The 22,576-nt window shown below is 41.5% G+C and overlaps 1 protein-coding gene across 3 annotated transcripts in view; it reads right to left on the bottom strand.

Moving 5' to 3' along the window:
* gabbr1b (gamma-aminobutyric acid (GABA) B receptor, 1b) overlaps window positions 1-22,576 on the bottom strand; it is a 126,180-nt gene that overhangs the window by 15,674 nt on the left and 87,930 nt on the right. For all 3 annotated transcript variants that reach the window (XM_034891695.1, XM_034891696.1, XM_034891697.1), the window contains 10 exons: window positions 20,363-20,533; window positions 19,554-19,655; window positions 19,074-19,139; window positions 18,097-18,288; window positions 13,929-14,174; window positions 13,746-13,809; window positions 8,194-8,271; window positions 4,972-5,122; window positions 3,177-3,309; window positions 1,514-1,630 (listed from right to left, as the gene is read on the bottom strand). In XM_034891695.1, the coding sequence (XP_034747586.1) occupies window positions 1,514-1,630; window positions 3,177-3,309; window positions 4,972-5,122; window positions 8,194-8,271; window positions 13,746-13,809; window positions 13,929-14,174; window positions 18,097-18,288; window positions 19,074-19,139; window positions 19,554-19,655; window positions 20,363-20,533 (1,320 nt within the window). The remainder of the gene's footprint in view (window positions 1-1,513; window positions 1,631-3,176; window positions 3,310-4,971; window positions 5,123-8,193; window positions 8,272-13,745; window positions 13,810-13,928; window positions 14,175-18,096; window positions 18,289-19,073; window positions 19,140-19,553; window positions 19,656-20,362; window positions 20,534-22,576) is intronic.

Here is a 22,576-nt window from a genome sequence, read left to right on the forward strand (position 1 = left end):
CAGCGCCATGGCCAACCCGCAGAAAGCACACGCTGTGAAACATCATCTTACTTTGTATTTGCCAAACCTCCGGTTCATCGGGTAATCAGCGCCTTTCTCCGCCCACTATATTGTGAAAAGCACTGTAGCAAAGTGTTAAGTACGTGTGCTATGATACGGCTGAGTGCAGACTGCAATATTCCCACTGCTGTCGCTATGACGGTTTGAAATGATTTTGCTGCCAGTATTTGTAATGTAGCGGCGAGTTTAACAACTGCTGGAATGGAATGTGAACACTGAGTTGGAGCCAGTAGCCTAACTGTAATATTGCATGGCTGCTTAACCTGTACTGCTTAATGATTCTGTGTTCACTCAACTGAAAAAGTGGGATCCTTGCTGGGATTGCTGCTGCCATTTCACCAGGAGGCATATGCGAGGAAACATGCTTACGGCTGGTTTACAGAGACAGAGAATTTTGGCCATAAAATAGAGGTGACCTGTAATATGAAGTTTTTGTAGATTCCGTTGAATATCTTAAAGTAATATATAATATTAGGCGCACTTTACGCCTTTCCTCCCATCTCTTTATTGGAAACTCTCACTTTTCCCTTGACTCTCCCGTGAATGCATATGCACTACACGGAAAAGTGCTATATGTCATTTTCAGCTCCCGTGACTGTGGTTTTACCTCATTGCGGCCTGTTTGTACATACCTCACCATGCTTTTATGCGGACTTTGCAATACAAATACCCCTGAAGTGGGCGCAAAAGCGTTAGTACATGAGGCCCTAAGTGAGTTAAAGGGAACTCAATTGGTTTCAACAAAGCCATCTGCTGGGAAAATTCCTGCTTCTGCCTCATAGCAGGGGCATCTGCTCTACACTTCCTGTCTTATCCGTCCTTTTACGTATAATAGACAGGAGAGGGGGAAGGGGGTAGAGGATGGAGAACTGAGGGGAGGCCTTTTACCAGTGGGACCAATTGGAAAAGTTCACTGGCCAGGCAGGATGACAAATACATGCTACACAATACTCAGGGGCGAGCAGTGAGCCAACTATAGAAGAAGGGCAGTGAATAAATGTTAAAAAATAACAGGATTGGGGAAGACATCTCCAGCAGTTAAGCTTGACCTAAAGAGGATTATTTACTAAAGCCTAGTCTCGCTTTGCCAGACCTTCCTCCACAGTACTGCAGAGGACGGTGTGCCTAGTCCATGCAGTCTTCTGGGATGGGAGAAAAACGTGCTGTGGTTCATTGGCATTTCTTCAAACCAATCATGGACAGAGCCACGGTACCTCTGCCAAACAGCCTCAGGAAGGAACTTGTTTTGGTGGAACGTGTACGTTCAAAAGTTGTTTTATTCATGTAACAGAAAACTCAGATATAGTCTCAAAATCTCGACAATTATGAACCCGGAAATGAGTATAAAACCAAATTGACGACAATTTCAGGCAAAGAGCTCTAAATAAGTCGCAATTGCTGCTTAAACTAACAATTTATGTGAGCATTTTTGAGGGACAGTCTACACATGTACCTTTCTCTTGTCCTTCTTCTCTTCTTTCTTGGTAAAGACGGTATGGACCCACCAGATCTTGGTGAACATGCTGCCGTAGGCGAGGCTGAAACCCAGACCGAGCAGCCAAAGGCGAAACTAGTAGAGGAGAGAGGGAATTAATTTCATTGTTAAAGTGAATCATATTTCATATCAGCTACTCAGTCATTCTCCATCTGTAAGCTCTGTTTGAGTTTAATAGCCTTTCAGAAAGGACCTTGAAATAAAAATAACCTCTGTAATACAGCAGTGATACTGTTTCTCTTAGATTTCCTTCCTGTTTTAAAGGGAATTGTTTTGGCTTTGATCTCCTCTCTAGGGGAACGACACTTTCATGTGTATGGAGCCAATAATCCACACTTAAACAGTGTAATAGTGACTAAAGGAATCCACCAATAGAAGACTGGTTTACAAAAAGAAATGTTAACCGGTAATCCTGATTTAAAGGCATTTTATGGCAAAACAGTGTCATTTCTTTCCATTAAAATGTAAAAATCCAGATTTTTCACCCCCTGAATTGTGAATGACCCCCATCTTCTATTTGTTCAATGATGACTAGAGTAGGCCTGGAATTGTGCTCAGTGATGACTGTTTTTCCTGAACAATTGACCAACCACAGCTTTGTATCCAGGAATAATGACGGGGATTTCATCTTTGGAGCTTGAACCACAGACATCATGTTCCTAACTAGCTATTTGGCTACATCCATGAAAGTACCAACGGAAAAATGGCCACAAAATGGTGACACTCGGGTTGAGATGGACACAGCTGTGCAGGTTATTGTAAGTAGACTCACAGTGATAACTTTTAAATTTACATGTATTTTTGAATTGTGCTTATTAATTGCTATCCTGAGTCCTGTGTTGAGTAAAACTGACATTGGTGGGACAAATACATCGCTACTAACAGAAATTGTCCAACAAGAACACAATATAAATTTAAATGAAGTGAAAAAAGGGCCAATTATTCTGATTATCAGGCTTCATCAGACATTTTTGTGTATTATTCCCTTTAAATACACAATGTATACAGTATATGGTCAAGCAAACAAGCCAATTATGATTTTTAATATAGTTTTAAACAACTGTAATGATGCTTTCTTATTTCATATTTTGAGATTTTTTTTTGCACATTCATGCTCTGCAGAGGACGATTTCAAACTAAATTCTGTCAATATCCACTTGATTTCCATGAGAAACTTCTGAATACCAAAATCAGCAAGGTGTTGGTAGTTCAATCATCATTTCCTATAAAGAAATAGTTCAACGTTTTAGGACACACTCTTATTTGCTTCCTTCCAGGAGAGTGAAATCAGAGGATCAATATCAATATATATCTGTGTGTAAAGTACAGAGCCTGGCTTTGTCCAAAGTTCAAAAATCCACCTTTAAAACTCACTTATCTATTTAAAGACAAAGAAAGAAGCTTTCCTTCAGAGCTCCCTTTTCTCATTTAACAAACCAAGCAACAGATCAATGACAAAAATATGATTGATATAATGATTTTTACATTGAAATAAAAAATGACAATTTTTTTTATTGCCAATAACAATAATTGTTATTTGCAGGCCTACTTTCCACAGTAAACTGATATTTAGTAGGTTTGAAATCAATTCATTGTGTTCGGAGCAACTTTCAAAGTGTACCTGGCAGACGATGGGGAACTGTCTCCTGTGGACATGAAGGCCATCGATGCCCAGGGGGAAGACAGCAGCCAGCGCCATCATGCAGCCCACGGCAGTCATGTTGTTAAGGTAGGGCTGAGACTTCTGAATGTACCTGTAGCAAAGGCCCAAACACATACTGCTTTTCTAAACATGCATCATGAACAAACAAATTTGAGTGTATATAGCACTTTCCTAGTCTTAACTACTACTCAAAGCACTTTTACATAGTACAGGAACCATTCACCATTAACACATATTCACGCTCTGTGGCCGAGGCTGCCGTACAAGGTGCCACCTGATCATCAGATAAACACTCACACACATTTACACCCAGTGTCTTGCTCAACAACACTTTGGCATGGAACCGCAGGGCCAGGGATCGAACCACCAACCTTCAATCAGTAGGAAAATGCTCTTACCACTGCCGCTCTTCCCAATACATAACAGCTGCCGCTCTCAACACACAAACAATACACATTCATTGTATTGAAAGGTGTTATAATAATGGAGGTAGTGTAGAATATAAAAAATACTAGAGATTGGCACGGGGAACTTTCCATAAAGCCACTTCTCATTGCAAATCAAACCAGCTATTAAGCTAACTGAAATAACACCATGCCAACCAATTACACCAAAAATGTAAACGGAGAGTTTTTTTTTGCTACTACAACTGACGTGGTCACGCCGTAGGGTCACCACGGTTGGCACTGCCGTACACATGTAATAAAAGACTGTCCAGTAAAGTTCACACACAGTGTTTAAAAATTTCTTTTCTGTAATCTACGGTTTAGTAAGTGAGATTTCTTTTTAACTTTAATATTAATGTTTACACCAGGCTTTGTCAGTGCTTCATGTTGTCATGGTAATTGCCACATGTCATTGCATTACAAGGCTGGACTTTCAACCAGTCAGTCACTGTGATTAAAGTAATAAATCATTTCAGTGATATAAATGCATGCAAATCATGCATCACCTAATTTAATCGAAATAATAACAATAAAGGACAGTTTGTGTTTAAACCATCTAATATTGTACAATCATAAGTTTGTCTTTGTGAAATAACACAGCTCTAGGTCACCTGAAATGGCTTGAAAGCCATTCATCATCATCGGCCAGGCTATTGCCGTGGTCCTAAAAAACGCACTTGCAAAATCTTCAAGCAATGCCAAATCTGCCATGCTGTTGATTGGTTGCAATATATAGGCCAGCGTAATTAGGTGGCTCAGGTGTTTTGGTTATGGATGGCACACTGACTTTAAATAAGGTAGTTTTTTTTGTTGGATATAAATATCCATTTTTATAATTCATGGATAGACCTTGTTGATTGATATGAACAACTAAATGAAAAATAGCACATTTTTAATTAGATAATGTCCCATTTGCAAAGTTGCATAGTTCAGAATCAACTGGGAAAGTTCCATGGTAAAATATTTTCCCAATTCACCTGTAGTGTCTTTTTTGTGTGGGGTTATGTTGCACAATGTCTATCTTATTTGAACTGATTGTGATTTTGGTTCTGAATCTAAGAGAGGACAAAAAAACACTCCTCCACCTTGTAATGCTGTCATGACATTTTTAACCCACCTCTCTCTCTTTGTCTCCCCCGCAAGAGTATTGTCTCTCTCTCTCTCCATAAAGGCCCTACCATGTCATGAACAGTAACATAAAGAAATAAATAATGTGTTTTCCAGCTAGTCTTTAGATGCAGTGTGTGTCGGATGTGTGGTGCAACTTAATCTTTATTGATCAATTTCTAGTAAAGGTGAGCTTTTACCTGACATTGCTGTTGTATATGTTGAAGGTGAGGCAGATGATTCCCAGCAGGATTCCCAACCCCGCAAAAACAGACACGGACACAAAGATCTTCTGGGACAGGTAGCGAAACTCCTCGATGACCACTGTCTGGTCTGCAGGCGGACCTGAGCCTGGAAGAGACACAGGAGATGATGAGAAAGTAGGAGGGACAACACAAAAGAGGTGATGAGTGACAGAGGTGAAGGAACACATGGTTTTGTTCTGTCCTCCGACACGTGCCGTACCAAACAGTGTCTCAGAAGCAGAGATTTGCCTGCCTGCTCGCAGATTTATTGTCTCTACAAGTAGGCTACTTGAAAAAACAATCACTTTATTAAGCTGGTATCTACCTTCCATTCTAAGCACTCCTGTAACTCAACTCCATGCCTTCTCTTTTCTGGAGTTGCCCGTAATAAACCTGTCAAATTTCCTTCTTCCAAAACAGCCCGGAGCCTGGTGTGTTAACTGCATGCCCAATTATTCAGAGCACACAAGGCAAAATTTGCATCTGCATGTTAGCATTTAGCTCAAAGCACCACCACTAGCATGGCTGTAGACTCTTGTTCCTGGAACCCTGAAGGATACCAGAATAGCATTTGCAGTGGCCTATTCTAGGAAAGTGTATGCCACAGCTACATCATGTATAATTTTAAGGACTACATGATTTGCCTCTTTTCACTTCTACATTTTACATGACATTTTCTACACTCTGTGTACAACAGCCATTGCTTGTCAATAAAGTAGTGCTGTCAAACGATTTTTTTTTAAACTGATGCCGTTAAAATGGGTTTGCGTTAATGCCGTTAATAACGGGCTAAACTAACAGCACTACAATAGAGCAAAGAGTTATGCAGTAAAAAAAAAGTAAGGCTCCAGAATTATGCACCATGCATGAGAGTAGGTGTAACTGTTTGCTGAAGGCAGATGCAGAGTATACCTGTACGTGTGTGTGTGTGTGTGTGTGTAAGCGAGAGTCCATAGGGAAAATGTGTTCTCCAACACTTTTACCTCCCCCTGCCCTTGATGGTGGAATCGGGACAGTATGTTACCATGGCGACTGGCCCCATAATGGTTACCAAGGCAGTATGAGAGAGGCAGCGATGCAGCAGTGGTTGCCAAGGAGACCGAAAGAATGATGGAGGAGAAGAGAGACGGCATGAGAGGGGTAAGAAAGAAAGAAAGAGACAAGGAGATAAAGAGGGGATGAGGAAGAATGGATTGGAAAGAAAGGAAAGGGAAGTAGAGAAGGAGGAAACAAGGCAGGAGGGAAGAAGAGGATGGGAGGAGAAAACTAATATGAAGCCAGAGCTGTGACACATCAGCACGTAGCAACTACTCGACAACCAAGTCCTGGTCACCTTGAGAAGGCCTAATTCTGTCATGTCACCACCCTGGCTATTTTTGGAGTTGACTGCCAGGAAGGACGCTGAAGACCAGCTGTACTGGCTGGGAGGAAGGAGGACATCTTGACGCGTGCCTTGGGGTGACAGGCTGTCACACACATGAAACTGGCTTCTTGTACCGTATTAATCAACCCGTCCACTGTCCAACAGCATCTGCTGACTTCCAAACGCAGTCCAGATGGCCCTGACAGTCTCACTCAGAGTGAGCATGCGCACAGGGTCAAACACCAAAGACACAGGAGGTCGACATTTCCTCCGGCTCTACCTCGGGTCTGCACCGTCACATTGGAACAAGGGGCCACTAGGATGAACTTGCTGTCTGTTGGCTTGGTTACAAAAAAATAGCGTCTGCCACACAGCCAGTGTGCACCAGCCCACCTGGGGGTCATCCCCTTTAATTGGGCGCAGGTGGGGGCTCTATTTAAGCCTGTGTGTAGACTTGTTCTGTTTCTGTCTTCTCCTGTTGGGTGTGGGGACGCGTCTGGGCTAGCGTGCCGCTTTTTGCCATTGTGAGCCGACTTTGTTGCGGCCGTCCCCGTGTGGATAGATGAACACCTGGGCTGCTGGGGTTGGGTTCTGTGTGGTTTTCATTTTATTTATTATTAAGGTATACTTTGTTTACCTTAAAGGTTCAGCTTAGCTTACCCCCCCCCCCCCTCCAATTAATCAAGTCTCCCGAATCTTCTTCACAGTGTGAAAGGAGTTGTGCCGCTCCTGAGTTTTAGAATTGACATGCTCTAATCCAAAGTTAAATTATACACTGCAATTACTGGACAAAACTTAGACTCAGATTTATCCAGATATCATCCATGTTTGTGACAAGGTGTTGACAAGCTTCTGCCTTGGTGATAAAATAGATAGATAGATAGATAGATAGATAGATAGATAGATAGATAGATAGATAGATAGATAGATGGATCCAAATTTCAGGTACCGGTATTTGTACCAATAAAAATGTGAAAAGTACCCAACCCTAAATACTACACATAAAAATATCCAAACTATCCCTTTAATGTCTTGATTGTATATATATTGTTATGACTTACTAGCTATCACAATTTATTCAAGAGAAAAAAAGGGAACAAAAAGCTCAGTGGCTCATTTTCGCATCACTGAAAGTAATAACTCAACACCGTGTACTTTGATATCAAAATGTGTGCCTGCTACGTAAAATGCGTAAAGGTTGGCAGGTCTCCAGTGTTCAGGGAGGGAGAACACACACAGACAGACAGACAGACACACACACACACACACACACACACACACACACACACACACACACACCTTGTGTGTACTGATTAGGTAACTCAATTTCATTCCTCAAAGTCAAGGTCACGGGACCCATTCCAATCCTATTATACCACCACCTAGATTGCTTTCTCCTGTTTTGTTTAGACTGTCAACAACTATCATCTTCTATTTATTGCACTGCTGTCATGGCTTTGAAGGGTGTTCTTATGTTTAATTAGTAAATGGAATGAATTTGTCGCTCCATAGCGCGTGGGCCCATCAGAGCCTTTAACTGTGGTTCAATTCCGGTGAGCTGTGAAAAGTTGCTCTTCTGACATGCCAAATGAAACCTGACTGATTGATGGGTGAACATTCGCGGACAATCTTGTAAGTAAAGACTGGGAGGGAGAGAGAGGAGAGTGCTATAATGGAGGAAGGGAGGAAGAATTAGAGGCAGAAAGGGTGAAGCTGGAGGGTTGGCGAAAAAAGAAGATTAGAATATAGAAGGAGTGCATCGGACAGTGAGAAAGTGGGAAATAAAGGAGCTGAGAAAGATGAATGCCTCTTACCTATCCACTTGTCATTCCCATACCAGGACAGATTGCCTTTAGTGCTGTCGTAGTATCCAATCTTCTTATAGCTCCCTCCTGAGTGTGAGATAGATGAAGAGATAGAGAGAGAGACACGGTAATGAATGTTTCAGCATGTAGGGTTGGCCATCCAACCTTACTATAAACTGAAATGTGTAGCAGAAAGTATCTAAAACTGGAAAGTAGGAATAGTTTACATTTTATGTAGACAAACTACTTGCACAGCTTTTCTAAAAAGAAGATTAGACAACACAAGTATAACATTTGAGAACATTTGAGAACGTGGGTTTTTGGGTTAAATGAAATGAAAAACTGGTTGTTTTTTTAAAGGTATCAAAATGTAAAGTTTTAAAAGAGGTATTGAACAATATCCAGCTATGTCTATCCCATTAAATGATTTAATAACATTTTGACTGAATTCAATTAAAGGAAATGAAGGAACTATTAAAGGATAGTTCAACATTTCAGTTGCTCATGTGGCCAAAGCCTTGTTAGGTTATAAAACCCATACACACCTCTGATAATGTCAACAGTACTGCCGCTTCACTTGTACAAAGACACGTCTCCCTGTCAGGCTCACCCTTAAGGTATTCAGCTTTGGTTTTACTCAATACAAATGTAAGCTTTTGACAGTCTTTTCTTTTTTTCCTCCTGGGAAATCGAGACATACAGATGCCCTGCATCCTTGTTCATCCGCTCTGAGAAACCAATACTGTCAGGAATCTGTCAAGGAATAGCGAGGCCTGGACCCAAATGCAGAGTTGAAGGAATTTAATAACCAAAACCCACTACAAAACGTGTCCAGAGGTAGGCAGGCAGGCAGGCAGGCAAACATGAAAAGAATGCAAAACAGGCAAGAAGGCAGAACACAAGACACGACGCAAGACATGGAACCTGAGACAACACATTGACACTGACAATGATTTGACATGAAACAAAGACAGCACAGAGACTAAATACACAGGTTAACAAGATAAACAAGGGACAGGTGACGCTAAGGCTCAAGAACAGGTGGAAATCAGGCTGGGGCTGACAATCACAAAGGCGGGGAACACAAGGCAGGAAGACCAGGTAGGAAAAACAGACACTGCTGTGTATAGTATATCTATAACTATATGTCCAATCGATTTGATCCATCCCTAAAGTTTCTGAAATCTGCATGGGAGGACAGTTTGGGTATTGGTTTAACAGAGGACCAGTGGATGGGGGAAAAGAGGGGTGTGCACTCCGCGTCTGACACAGTCCAGGTTGTGGCATTGTCTCCATCTTTGAAGGTCAACCTATCTAAAATGTACCCTAATATAAATCCTCTATGTGACAGGTGTGGGGTATTTCCTGCCTCGTTGGGGCACATGTTCAGGTCGTGCCAAAAGTGATCCAGTTTCTGGGACTCAATATTTAAAACTTTGTCTGATATTCTGGGACACAGTGTTAAACCCAACCCAGTGTTGCCTGTATTTGGAGTACCGGGAGAGGCCAGTCCTCTTCCACCTCTTCTAGGACCCCTTCTCTCAGTAGCACGATGCATAACCCTTCTAGCGCGTTGATTAATTCTATTGAACTGCAAACAGGCACAACCTGCCACCTTCACTATGTTGGTCAAAGACATTACGCAGCACCTAAAATGATACATACATAGCGTGGTTCTGTTGAAATCACAAGACTTGGCAACCCTTAATGGATGTACTAGAAGCTAGGCAATCAATATCCCCTCGGCTCTTAGCTATTATGTCAAAACTACAAATGTGGGGCAGCTACTGTGATCTACTGTGTTTGTGTCTGTTTACGTTGCTTTTGTAAAAATATTTCTGTAATATTTTATAGAATTTGTATGCAATGAACATAAAATGTTTTCTTTTTAAAATACTAATAAATAGATGTTTAAAAAGCTGAAAATAAGAATAAGGCTAGCTTGATGCTATATTTTTAGCCACACATGGGCATGGGTGGCCAAATTGGTACGTCGGTCCACCACTGTTGTCCATGCTAAAATGTTTCCAAATTTTGTCATGGTCCACAGAGAGTGAAAACTATTAACTGACTTTTTTTCTTGTGCTAGAATGACATTTTCATTCTTGGTTCTGTATGAGAAGTCTCAATGATCGAATGGATAACCATGGAATTTGTCACATATATTTAGGTCCTATGAGCATCACTTCTAATGGCTATCCTCTCACTTTTAATGTATGATGTTGATAAAAATCTATTATACTGTCTTGCACTCCACCCAAAGGTCCATTTGCAATAGAAAAACTCAAACTATTTCTACTACTACTACTACCTGCAAGTTAGAAAACTCTTGGGGTGCATGAGTAAAAAACAAAAAGAGTTGGCAGCCTGTGTGGACGCTGAAACCAGAGTTTTATGATTTCTGGATGACAGCCAGATGTATTATCTAAGCATCCAAGGGGATTGAAACACATCTGATGCAGACAGGAGTAAAATAGAGGGACACACTAACAACAATCTGACAGAGCTGACCCAAATAATGTTTAAGTGAGTGTTTGCTTTACTTGTTTTAAAGTTCAATCTGATTTTGTAAGAGTTATTAACATAAACTTAACAGTCATTGGCTTTATTTTTCCTTCACTGTGGGCATAACGAGCTCATAAATGCTCGCAAGAAGATATATTCTGCTTTGTATGTTAAAGGAATGATTCCAAAACAGAATGGCTAAAAAATAAATGACAATGTGTCAAGCTCGCTTGCCAATTGGATAAAGATTTGACTGCTAAAATGAAACAGAACACATATTTCCATCTGAACAATTCCATATTCTGCAAATTTCAAGACAACAGCGTGCCCAACCTCAATTTACCAATCAAACTATTTAGGTTAACTGTATCATTTAGTATTTTTGTCATCTCATTTTTACAACACAAGATTATCCACTGTGACAGGCCTGGACTGGGATATTAATTCAGGCTGTGGATGTAGGATCAGCACAGGCTAATCTCCACACTTTCACAACAAATGCTGTAACCAGTTTGTAAAACGTGGTGGAGTGAGGAGAAGGTTGGCAGTGGAAATAACTCTGCTGTATCCCACCGCTTTCTACAGAAAAGGATAAGTTGTCTTTTTTGTACCTAATTCATGCTGCCCTTGCAACACATTCTCACTCCCAGAGAGTCAAAAAGCAATGCTTGGTGTGTGCAAAATGTCTCCTTTAGCGTCTTAGTCACACGCATTGGGGCTTCCCTTTTGGCGTCATATTTTAAGACACGCTTGGTTGGGACTCCAGGCGTTACTTTTTGACGCTGTGGGTCATGATCGTGGATCTTGGGTGGGGCTACAAAACGGCAACACATGACAGAGAAACATCTGTCTTTAGAAAAAAACTAACTTCCGTTACTGCCTTTGTCATGCTGTGGACCTGCGGGTTCTAGGGAAGCCAAATAACTTTTATGTTGAGAAGCTGGAAGACGCTTTAATTAACATTTTATTCAGTCTTTCCCTTAGTTTAGACTCAACCAAAGTACTGCCCAGGGCCAGCGTGGTTCCAATTACCATCAAACAAATTGCAGCTCATCACTACCCCTTCCCTTGTGGGATGGCGGAGGCCAGCACCAACAAAGCAAATTAGCAAAACAGGCTTAATTTTTAGTCAGTCCTAAGAACAAAGAAAGCCTCCAATGGTCACAGATGTCAGCGCTGTGAGAGAAACCCAGAGCACAGACAGACTGAATGAACACAGGCTCAGTGATCAAAAGGCAGCCAGCCAACCAGAGCCCCACGCCGCTACAGATAAGAAACTACTGTCGCCATGTGATCACTCAGCCTCAGCCACTTCTGTTCTTTTCTCTGAAAAACACAGTGATGCAACCATCCAACATGAAAACTCATCGGCCTGCTGGTGTTTCACAATAATATTTGGATTATTGTAGAAGAAGTTGTTGTTGTTTTCCCACGGCTGTAAAATACTGCTGCTATGCACCATAAAATGATATATTTTCTAAATTCAATTTCAAAATGAAATGAACTTGACTTAAATGAACGTAGTTTAGAAAGGCTAAAAAGGGTGTACTGTTTCTTATTACTTTAAACCTATAATCTTGGTGAATCTTTCATTTCTGAGCCCTATTTGTTATTATTATTTGTTTTATCAGAGTTTTGCGGGAATACTCCATTGTGATTCACTTTACATAATGTATCTCTAACCAAGCGGAGACCCACATGGATCCATTTTAGTCTTTTTTGTGGAAGGACAAAAGATCCTTATGAACAGATAGCAGGTCAACAGTGGATGCTAAATAGGAGGGGGGGAAGGAAGATGCACATAAAAATGGTATACATCTTCTAAAAGCTGGAAAGCTGAATATTAATTTGAGATGCAGCTCCACACTGTGTTAAGTTTTTCTAGTCATTAATCTGTAATAAACATTGTGTTTTGGTTAAGCGAAAATTTAAGTGTTGAAAGTGAAGAGTGTAAGGACTGGGAACAGTATAATTAAAGCATATAATATTCCATATTCTTTCATGGCTCATTAGTTGTTGCATATATATCAATATTTGGGTTGATAACATTTGTTACACAGATTTAATGCAACGTAAACCTCTTTGACCACTTGAGAATTAAAAATACCACATGAAGACACAAAGACTTTGAGGAACACCATAGAAAACATAAATGCTGTGATTTAATTTCAAATATTTATGTAATTTAGAGATTTCTGCAAGAATTTCATTTATTTTAGCGATTGGATGGCAAATGGTTTTGTTGTGGAAACTGCTCAGAAAAACCTTATTTTCAGTAAACTTAGGAAAGCCATTCGTCCTCTGAATGCCCTCGGTTTCTGTGAATATCCTAGAGGTCACAGCAGGTCATTTCACAGTTTTTATTTAAATTTTATTTTCAATAAATGGTCTCACTGCAATGAAATTGATACTATGGGGACTGACATCATCACATGTGAATTTTATTGGGCTCATTGAATCCACAAGAGTCTCAGTTGTTCAGTCAGACCCAATTTATGCAATTTAGGACTGTTTAGGGACCTCAGTATGCAGAATTATTCAAATACACCAATTGTAAAATAGCCAAAAATAACACATTTGTACAGCATGCAAAAAAAAAAACACTCCAAAAACTGAATGGGATTATCATAAATTAGGCATATCTGTGAAGGGGTGACCAGTGCCCTACTTATGAAGGGTGAGAGACGGGGTACACCCTGGGCAGGTTCTCTACAGGGCTGTCAGACAGAGACAGACAACCTTTCAAGCTCATTTTCCCACTTACGGGCAATATAGAGTTGCCTGTTAACGAGACATTTGGAGACGTCTTTGGATGGTGGGCAGACACCAGGGGCTGCACACATGCCCACAGAAAAGCCCCAGCCAGCAAGGAGCTATTTTTCTATACTTCTTGTAGATAGCGAAAAAAGAACAGTCTTGCTTTGCCAAATACATTGTCCACGTGAAATTACACTTTTTTATTTCTTTTATATGTTTACAGTTTGATGGAAAGGACAAGATCGCTGCACATTGTATCTAACAAGATAATAAATCCCTGCCTAGGTCCTGTGACATACCTTGAAGCTGTTCAATAAGAGTCCAGGCCATTCGGGATCCTTGAGCATCAAATACAACATGACCCTGAAAGACAAAGACAGAATTTTAATGTTTATACAATCTCTCTCCCACTCTCTCTCTCACTCCTTCTCTCTCTCCCTCTCTCTCTGTGTGTCTCTTTCCCCTCCGGGTTTTGTACTTACTGAAACTCCTTCAAAGGAGCTAGTATTCATGGCTCGGTAGATCTCAGCTGTGATATACCGGTTGTTGTAATTGAAATCTTCTAGCCGGTAACCCTTAGCCTTTAGGGGTCCCACGGTCTTGTTCAGGGCCAGGGCTAGAGCCCACACAGCATCGTAGGCCAAGGGGGCCTCCTGGAAACCGCCCGTCTCCTCTGGATTTTTACCACCGAGTTTCGACATCAGCTGAGCTAGAAATTCCTGAGAGGTCTACAGAGGAGAGAACATGGCGAGAGATAGTGCTCGGTTAAAGATGGATGACGTTCAGGCCATTTAATCTTAACATTTGGATCACTCAGTCTGAATGTGTTGATGGAATTTAAAACCTTGTCTACATTTTCATCTCCACACCTGCTGAATCGCTACATAAAGTTGATGTGATTGTGGGTTTCTAAAAGTTAGAAAAATTGGGCACAGCCCCTCAAATTCCAATGTCAGAAAGGTTTAGGGTGTAGCGTAAAAGTAGTAATTATTTAAAATATTAATAAATGAATACCCAAAATATATGACGACAACTACCCATCCATCATATTTCGCTGAGATCGAGAGCTTTGCCTTCCGGTTAAACTCTCTTTTCACCACAACGGTGCGTAAGAGAATGCAATACCGGGTTGCTGTCCAATTATCTGGCCAATCTCTTGCTCCATTGTCCCCTCATTGCGAACAAGATCCCAAGGTACTCAAACTCCTTCACTTGGGTATAGAGTCATTCCTGTCCCAGAGTAGACACTCCATTGGTATCATGCTGAGAACCATGGCCAACCTGTCCACTCAATGTTGAAGAGACCCACACCCAAAGCTTTCAGCATTTTGGGATGGATCTCTTAAGGCACCTAAGACCCTGAGACCAAGTCAAGCTAGTAGATAGACTTGGGCACTGTACGGCCCGCTGGCCACATCTGGCCCTTTGTGTGGCCCTAACCAACATGGTTTATCCCTTTGTGCATGGGGAGTTGTGAAGATTTTCTTTCCCGCCCTTGCGTCCAGCACGGGCCTCAACTATGTCCGCAGTTAATGTAAATTAACAGAGCGGACCCGTTGCTTGTCTCCCAAACACCAGGTTTTTCTTCAACTAATGTTCTAAGAGCAGGTGGCCCGGACCTTAGAGGGCCACACCTTTACTCATAGAATCTGGAGTTAAAATACGTAACTATCGTTCTTTTTTCGTAAAGGCTTCGCCCTCTAAGGGCTACGCTACTGGGTTAGGGGGCGAAGCTGATGTAGTCAATGTCATCTGGGACCACAACACAATTTTTCCCAAAACAATGTACAGGGGCTCAATCAGATTCATTCTTCTGATAAAGCCTGCCATGCTAATGACATGGCCTGAGAGGTTCATAAGGCCCGAGATATGATGGCAGTAGTTTATTGAGTAAAGGGGAATTGTGCATGATTGGCCCTTTAAGGGATGCCCGAGAGAGAACTGTATGCGGGCGAAGAATCATGCATGTCCATGTCAATGGGAGGTTTGCAATCAAACGTAAATAACTGTACATCATGCATGAAATACAACTGCATTGCTTTTATTTTAAAGGCAACTGTTTTTTGTTGTTGCTTTTTTTTCTGCCAACGTATGCAGCTTCTTCTTCTCTGGTTGTAAGTCGCAATTAAAAATAAGTAGAAGAAGAACTGCAATGTGTCGACGAACCGCAAACTGAGCTCACGCGATGTTAGCGTGGACGAGAATACGCTCCTCAGCTCATGGGAGAGAAAAAAAGGTTGATACAGTGCGTTGAGTTTTTAACCAAACATGGAAAAAAGTATTTATTCAAAGGTAAAGCTGTGTGCTTAGTTTGCTGAGAACAGATCCCTTTGTTACTTTGCTACTACTACTACTACTACTACTACTACTACTACTATTACTAAACACACTGAGAAATACAACTTGAGCGATGCAGAGCAGGAACGGACATTTGAAGCTTTGCTAATTTAACTGCAAAAGCAACAAGGCTTTTTTGCCAAGCGTTGCACATCCAAGGATGCATTAGCATTGTGAAATCACAAAAGATTGACAAAAACAGTAAGCCATTTTCTGAAGGGGGAATTTATTAATAAGTGTTTGATGGACTCTGCTGATGCCCAGAGAAAAAAAAGAGGCGTTTAAGAATGTCCCGCTTTCCAGGCGAACCATAACAAGAAGCATTGATGGCACTGAGGGTGGTTGATCATAGTGGTCGATGAAAGGGACGACGACGGGGAGTGATTTGCACACTGAGGTAAATGCACGTTTTGACAAAATGGAACTTAAATGGAACAAAGTGGCACGTGTTACAACCGATGGTTGTTTGAATCTGACAGGAAAAAATGACAGACTTTTGAAGCGGATGCAAGACAAAGTGACTGAAGTGAACTCAGAACTGAAATTGGTATTTTAGCAGTGTATTATACATCAGCAGGTGTTGTGTAAGTCAGTGCTAACATTGAACCATGTTATTGATGTTGTAACTAAAATAGTTAACTTCATCGGGCTGTTTTTGTCATTTTTGGAGGAGCATGAAACTGAACATGGTGACATAGTCTACCACACAGCTGTCAGGTGGCTCGGCCTGGGCAAGGTACTTAAAAGAGTATGGGACCTGAGAGCAGAGATTAGAGAGCTTTGTGACATGAAAGGCAAAGACATCCCAGAGCTCTCAGATGTAAAGTGATGGATGGCTGATCTTGCATTTGCTGTTGATGTGACTGCACTAATGAATGAACTAAACACCCAACTGCAAGCAAATGGTCTATTTGCACATGGAATGCAAAATAGTAACATCATGTTGGCATTTTTTACTATGTCTGCTTCACTTTATCATGTTCTAAGCCAGTCTCTTGCTCTTTTCAATATCTGTTTTCTTATGCTGGGCACAGAAGAAGACTCCTGTTCGCGAAATTTGGATTCTGAATACCTTCTTCAAACTTGCCGGGGCAACAATACACATCAGCAGCAGCTGTCAGTTGAAAACGCAAAAGGCGGAGCAGTACAGCCCGATGTCCCTTACCGGTTAATGTAATTTTAAAATGGCGCATGACTATGACGATTCTACCCCAGTTCATGCAAGTGCAAATGTAAAAATGCAAGCAAATAGGAATACTTGAAATTGATGGTGGTGGTCAATATTCATAAAAAAAAGGTTTGTGAACGGGAAACACAGATTTTGATAATGAACAACTGCAAACGTTACACACTGGGGCTTTTACCTTTTACATCCAACATGGAAAACACTACAGCCAATTATATTTGTTGTTGTTTACCGGGTGTAGTTTGTAGACGGTCTTGCAGTATCAACACAAGAACTAAACCCAGCTGAATTAGCACAACTTTCATGCATTCTTTCATTCTTGTCCACCCACTTTCAGTTGTCAAGGTACTGAACTGTAACTCTGTGTGGCACACTTGGGCACAGGGTGGGATCAGAAAGAAGGCATAGGTGGGTGATTTAGAGGCTGTGGCCATAATGTCGGATCTTTAATCACAAAGAAGAGAGTGCAGATAGTCTTCCTCAGAGAACAACTATTGTCTGGGACTTGGGATAGATTACATTTCACGTTGCTCGTCACAGCCACACACAGGCTACCTGCAGGCTTATAGGCTTATAATTAAAAATGTGTGGGCTCCAGGCTTAGAAAAAAGAAATGGCTCTTTCAGCCAAAGTTTAGGATGCAGACAGCTGCTGAAACACTAGACGTCCTGAGGGAGCTATATGTTTTTTTATGGAGCTGTGCGACCTGTTTCCAACAGATTAGATGGATCTGTGGTTATTTTACAGTCTGACGCTGGTTGCACAAAATGTACCCAGCAGCCGTGCGACAGTGACATCATCAGTCGAGTTAGAGATGCAGAGGAAACAGATAGCCGCTGCCTTGAAATGCTGTAAAGGAAATACCTTACAATAATAATTGCAGCAGAGAAGGAACGTGTTGACATTTGCTTGTTAAGTAAAACAATCCCAACACCTTTTTCTTCCAATGGCCCTAATACGCCGTTGTAGTGGAAAAACCACGGTAAAGATACATGAGATAAGAAACTAGTAGTAGGCCTTCACGGATTCGTTTTTAATTAAAATTGTATCAGGGCATTCATCATAGATTCCCTGCAGCCTCTGCCGCTGCAGATGACTCTGCTGAGCACCACTGAAGCGGGTCTCACCAGGTTGGAGGCCCCTCGCACCGTCTCTGGGTTGAGCATGACAATCTCAGTGGTCACATGACCCTCCACAGCCTCGCTCATTTGCTCCACGGTGCAGTTAATGGACGGGTCCTTGATCTTAAACCAGTTGTCTGCATACCAGCCGATGAGGAACCACACATACTTCTTCCCATACAGCTTCTCCTTGTACACCTGCAGAGGGACACGGACCAATGACAGGACGCATCAACACGTGCTCAGGAAGAACAGAAAGATTCATACTTGATACATTTTAAGCCCCCCTTAAGTGTATTTTAGAATTTTAATGTTTTCGTCTTTTACATTTTTCCCATCTGCCACAGTGCGCTCACTCACTGTATGTATGGAAGATGTGTCAGCATGGAGTAAATTCTGGCTACAACACCTAAGTATTATGGCATAGGGAAGAAACGCTCTGGCTTGTTTGTGTTTCTTTAAAACAATAAAATGAAATTCGAATGAGATTCATTTCCATTTTCACTTGCATGGAATTTGCCTTGGTGTGTTTGGTGCATACAATAAATATAAGTAAAACATAAATAAATTATGTTTTTAAACAAGTATAAAATAGAAATATTACAATCGAACTAGATAAAATACACTATAAAAACTTGTGTACAATAGCACTGTTTTATCAAGGAAAAGATGTTTTTGTGCATGGTGTGCAAAAGTATTAATTAGAGGATGTGCAGAAGTTCACAGTATGTATCATATTGGCAATGGTCAGGGATAATCGTAGTCCAGGATGTTTGAATAGCGGCTGGGGGGGGGGGGGTGGTCTGTCAGTGGGGCTTCCGGGCCTTGTTGATCAGACCTGCTGCAGTTGAGATAAAAAGTGTTGTTGTGGAGGGAGGTTTTTGGTAAGCTTTTGTTTTTAAATGTTTTTTACTGGCTCAGTCCTTTGTCTGCAAAATGTCAGCCAAGTCTGTCACAAATGAATTTGAAGAGGAACACATTACCTCACAGAAGACTTTCCTGGCCTCCGTCTCATAGAACAGACCAACAATAATTCTTGCATCCTGGCGCTTGAAAGTGAAAAAGAAAAAGAAAAAGTCACGCACATGTTGGCGATATATGAAGAAAACAAACAAGTTACAAGCCTTGCAGTGTGGATAGGGAACACAAGAGTCAACCGTGCTGCCTGCTTCTGCACCACACACAGCAGTAGACTTCCTCCCAACTGGGTTATATTTATGCTGTTACCATGGTTTCTGCCCAATTAATCTTGCACGCTAAAACTAGGCCGCCGTGCTACCAGAGTTTGGACCTGTGGGCAGCTGGAACTACAGAGATGCCGCGTGATGCTGAATAACTCCACATTCTGGGCAGGTGATGGGGAGAATACTGCCAAGCATGCAGGAGCTCTCTGTGGTGAACAGGCCTGATTGGCCCGGCTGATTGGTGCCCAGCTGTCTGCTATGTGTCAGAAGAATGGGCACCTTAAGGTTTTTGACAGCCACAGCAGGGTCGCTGAGGAAGCTCTGACGAACGCTGATTTCAATCCCTGCTTCCTTCACCCTCTCTTCCAGATCATCCAGAGTCTGTCAAATACAGAGAGACAAGCACACAATAATGAGCATGCAGGAGAAGACCCAAAAAAAAGAGACAGCAATGGAGTGGGAGAGATATAGGGATGGTAGGTTGCGAAAATAAATTTGAAAAACAGTAAGCAGCAATTGATGTAGAAGCAAAGTAGCGAGGGGGAAGATGAGTTGGTGGTTTAGAAAGATGATGGTGGGTGCGTGGGTGATGATACCAACAGAGAAAACGGCAGGTGGCAAGAGAGAGGCAGAGAGAAACCGATAAAGGGAGGGTAGACGTGATAGAAGATGGGGGACATAAGGGTGGGGAGAGAAATAGGAAATGAGAAAAGTAAACATACTTACTGGATCAAAAACCAAAGAGAACAAATCACCTCAATAATGTGTTGAACCTTAACTTAAGATAATCTTTAACTACGGCACATCGCACAAAGCTTCAACAGGGACAGAAATCCAAAGCTTGAAAGGCCTGCTGTGCCTGGTTACAGTTGCTAAGCTGTGATTGGAACTCGCTGTTCGGGGGACCATTCAGCAAAAGGTCAATTCACAGATGAGTTTGAAATGTAATCACAGAGATAATAATAAATGTAACAGATTTGGGTTCATAAAAGCTGTGAGAGTATTTTTGAATGACAATGAGTGGTGTGTTGTAGTACTCTTGTTTGATTTTGCAACTTTGCAAAACTTTAGTTAAACACATGACTCACTGATGTGAACACTTCGGTTGTTTGCTGAATGGTGGCAATCTTGGTCCATTTCCACTTCTGGAAGAGCTGCACCCGAGTGGGGTTGTGCAGCGTGGCAGACGGATGGGTGCGGAAGAAGGTGGGAAACCGCTGGCGATTAGACAGAGCCGGAGAGCTGGAGCCATACGACAACTAAGACACAGGGAGACACAAACAAGCATGGTGAAGCCACGTTCAGAGGCATGAGGATATAGACCGCTGCAAATTAGATTAGATTAGAATAGATTCAAATTTATTGTCATTACACAGGTACAGGTACAAGGCAACGAAATGCAGTTGGGGTCTAACCAGAAGTGCAATAGCAGTAAGTGCAGGATATACAATGGTTTCATAGGTGCAGGACATGGATATGTACTGAATAAATATAGAACTGAATACTATTATAAACAGAATTATACTGATGGGTTTGTCCTACGAGAAAAATATAGATCACAAGTACTGTGAGCAAGATTTACTTTTCTATTGTGAGCAAGATTTTAAATGTAGACTAAAAATGAAATAGAAACTGGAAAAGAAACAACAGGTAAATTATAAGTCTGAATCATTTCTAGTATTTCATGGACTCAAAATGTTACTATTGGGCACACAAATGTGTATGATGTAAAGCTGTACTAATCAATATTTCTATATTAGGATAGCTTTCATTCATGATATGTGATGCGGTACCTGTTGCTTGTAATAACAATCCCACAGAGAATTATCACCAACCCTAGAGTTCCCCTCAGCTCTACACACGGGTTGTTCTAGGATTTTGTAAGTGTTGTGGCACAGGGGGTAATTATCAGTCAGGGGGGGTACTAAATATCGCAATACAGCATAGAAAAACTGCTTAGGAATATAGAAAATATTGGATGGGATATAACAACTCAATGTAATTCTGCTAAAAAAAATACTCACATTCATTATCAATTTCACTTGTTTTCATTTTAAACTTATTGTACATCTGAATACAATACACATTTTCTATATGGTAAGTCTGACACTTTAAAACAATGCCAATGCTGGTTCCATGGTATTGGAATTTGGAATAGTTGTCATGGAAACATTAATTGATCATGAGACAAGAGCTGGGAAGATTGACAGAACAGGCAGCCTAGTGACTGATTGACAGCCGTCTAGCCCAATGGATTGAAGGGGAGGGGGGAGCATATTTCAGGGGGGGCAAGTGCCACTACTATTTGCATGTTGATTTTCAACGTGCCTCGCTACACAACCAGGCAGGCGATTCTACAGGCTGCGCGGAAATGTCTTCTTGCAGTCGGTGCTCGGAGGGTTTGGTTCTCCCCGGACTGCAGTAGTGTAACGCCAAGGTTTCTATCAAACCATGTACTCAGCACGGGTCAACGGCCTGAATTTTTTCCTGCTTTACCCGGCAACTCTAAAGATAAGGGAAGGCGCCCAGTTTAGAGCATTAACCTCCGCCAAGGATGCTGAGGACTAAGTGAACTGAACCTCAGTGGGGAGAGCCGACGCTTTGGATTCTGTCACGGACAGCATCTAAATTTATCTGAATTGATGTCTACTCTTCAAAGAAGGAAAGAGGATAATGATCTCCCACTTCCCAACTTCAAACTATGTTTTTGGTCCTTTGTATCGAGGCCCCTCCTCACTTGGTTGAACCCAGATGTGTCTGTTTGCTGGCGTACCTTAGAAAGTGCTATGACATAGCCTTGGTCCTTGATGTTCTATTTGCCATTGCTTCTAATAAACATTGATTTGGGTGGTTGTAATTCTAGTTTTTCAAGTAAACTGTATCACACCACAGTCTGCCTAACTGACTGAGCCCAGCCAGTTTTACAAAGAAGTCACAGTGAGCGAGTGGACGTGTTGATGGTGTAGCTATCATGTGCCCAGCGCTACCATTGCTCTAATTAGGTGGAGGTGGAGAGAGAGAGAGAGAGAGAAAGAGAGAGAGAACCAAATGTAGATTACTTTCCTGCAGACTGAGTGCAGTTTAAGGTAGGTTTTTGTGAAGTGGACAATGACAAAGAAATATGGGTCAGTTGCGCTTTCTCACATAAAAATAGCAGTGCGTATAAAAAATTGAATTTTTATGTCTAAAATTTTTTGGGATGCTTCATGGTACAAGTATTTCATAGATAGAGGCAACTGTATAGTTTGGGACTTTGTATCATATGTAGTGGAGCAAAAATGATGTGTTCTTGTGTCAGGAGC

This window comes from Etheostoma cragini, chromosome 14 (assembly GCF_013103735.1).
Source record: "Etheostoma cragini isolate CJK2018 chromosome 14, CSU_Ecrag_1.0, whole genome shotgun sequence".
In the NCBI taxonomy this organism is placed as follows: Eukaryota; Metazoa; Chordata; class Actinopteri; order Perciformes; family Percidae; genus Etheostoma; species Etheostoma cragini.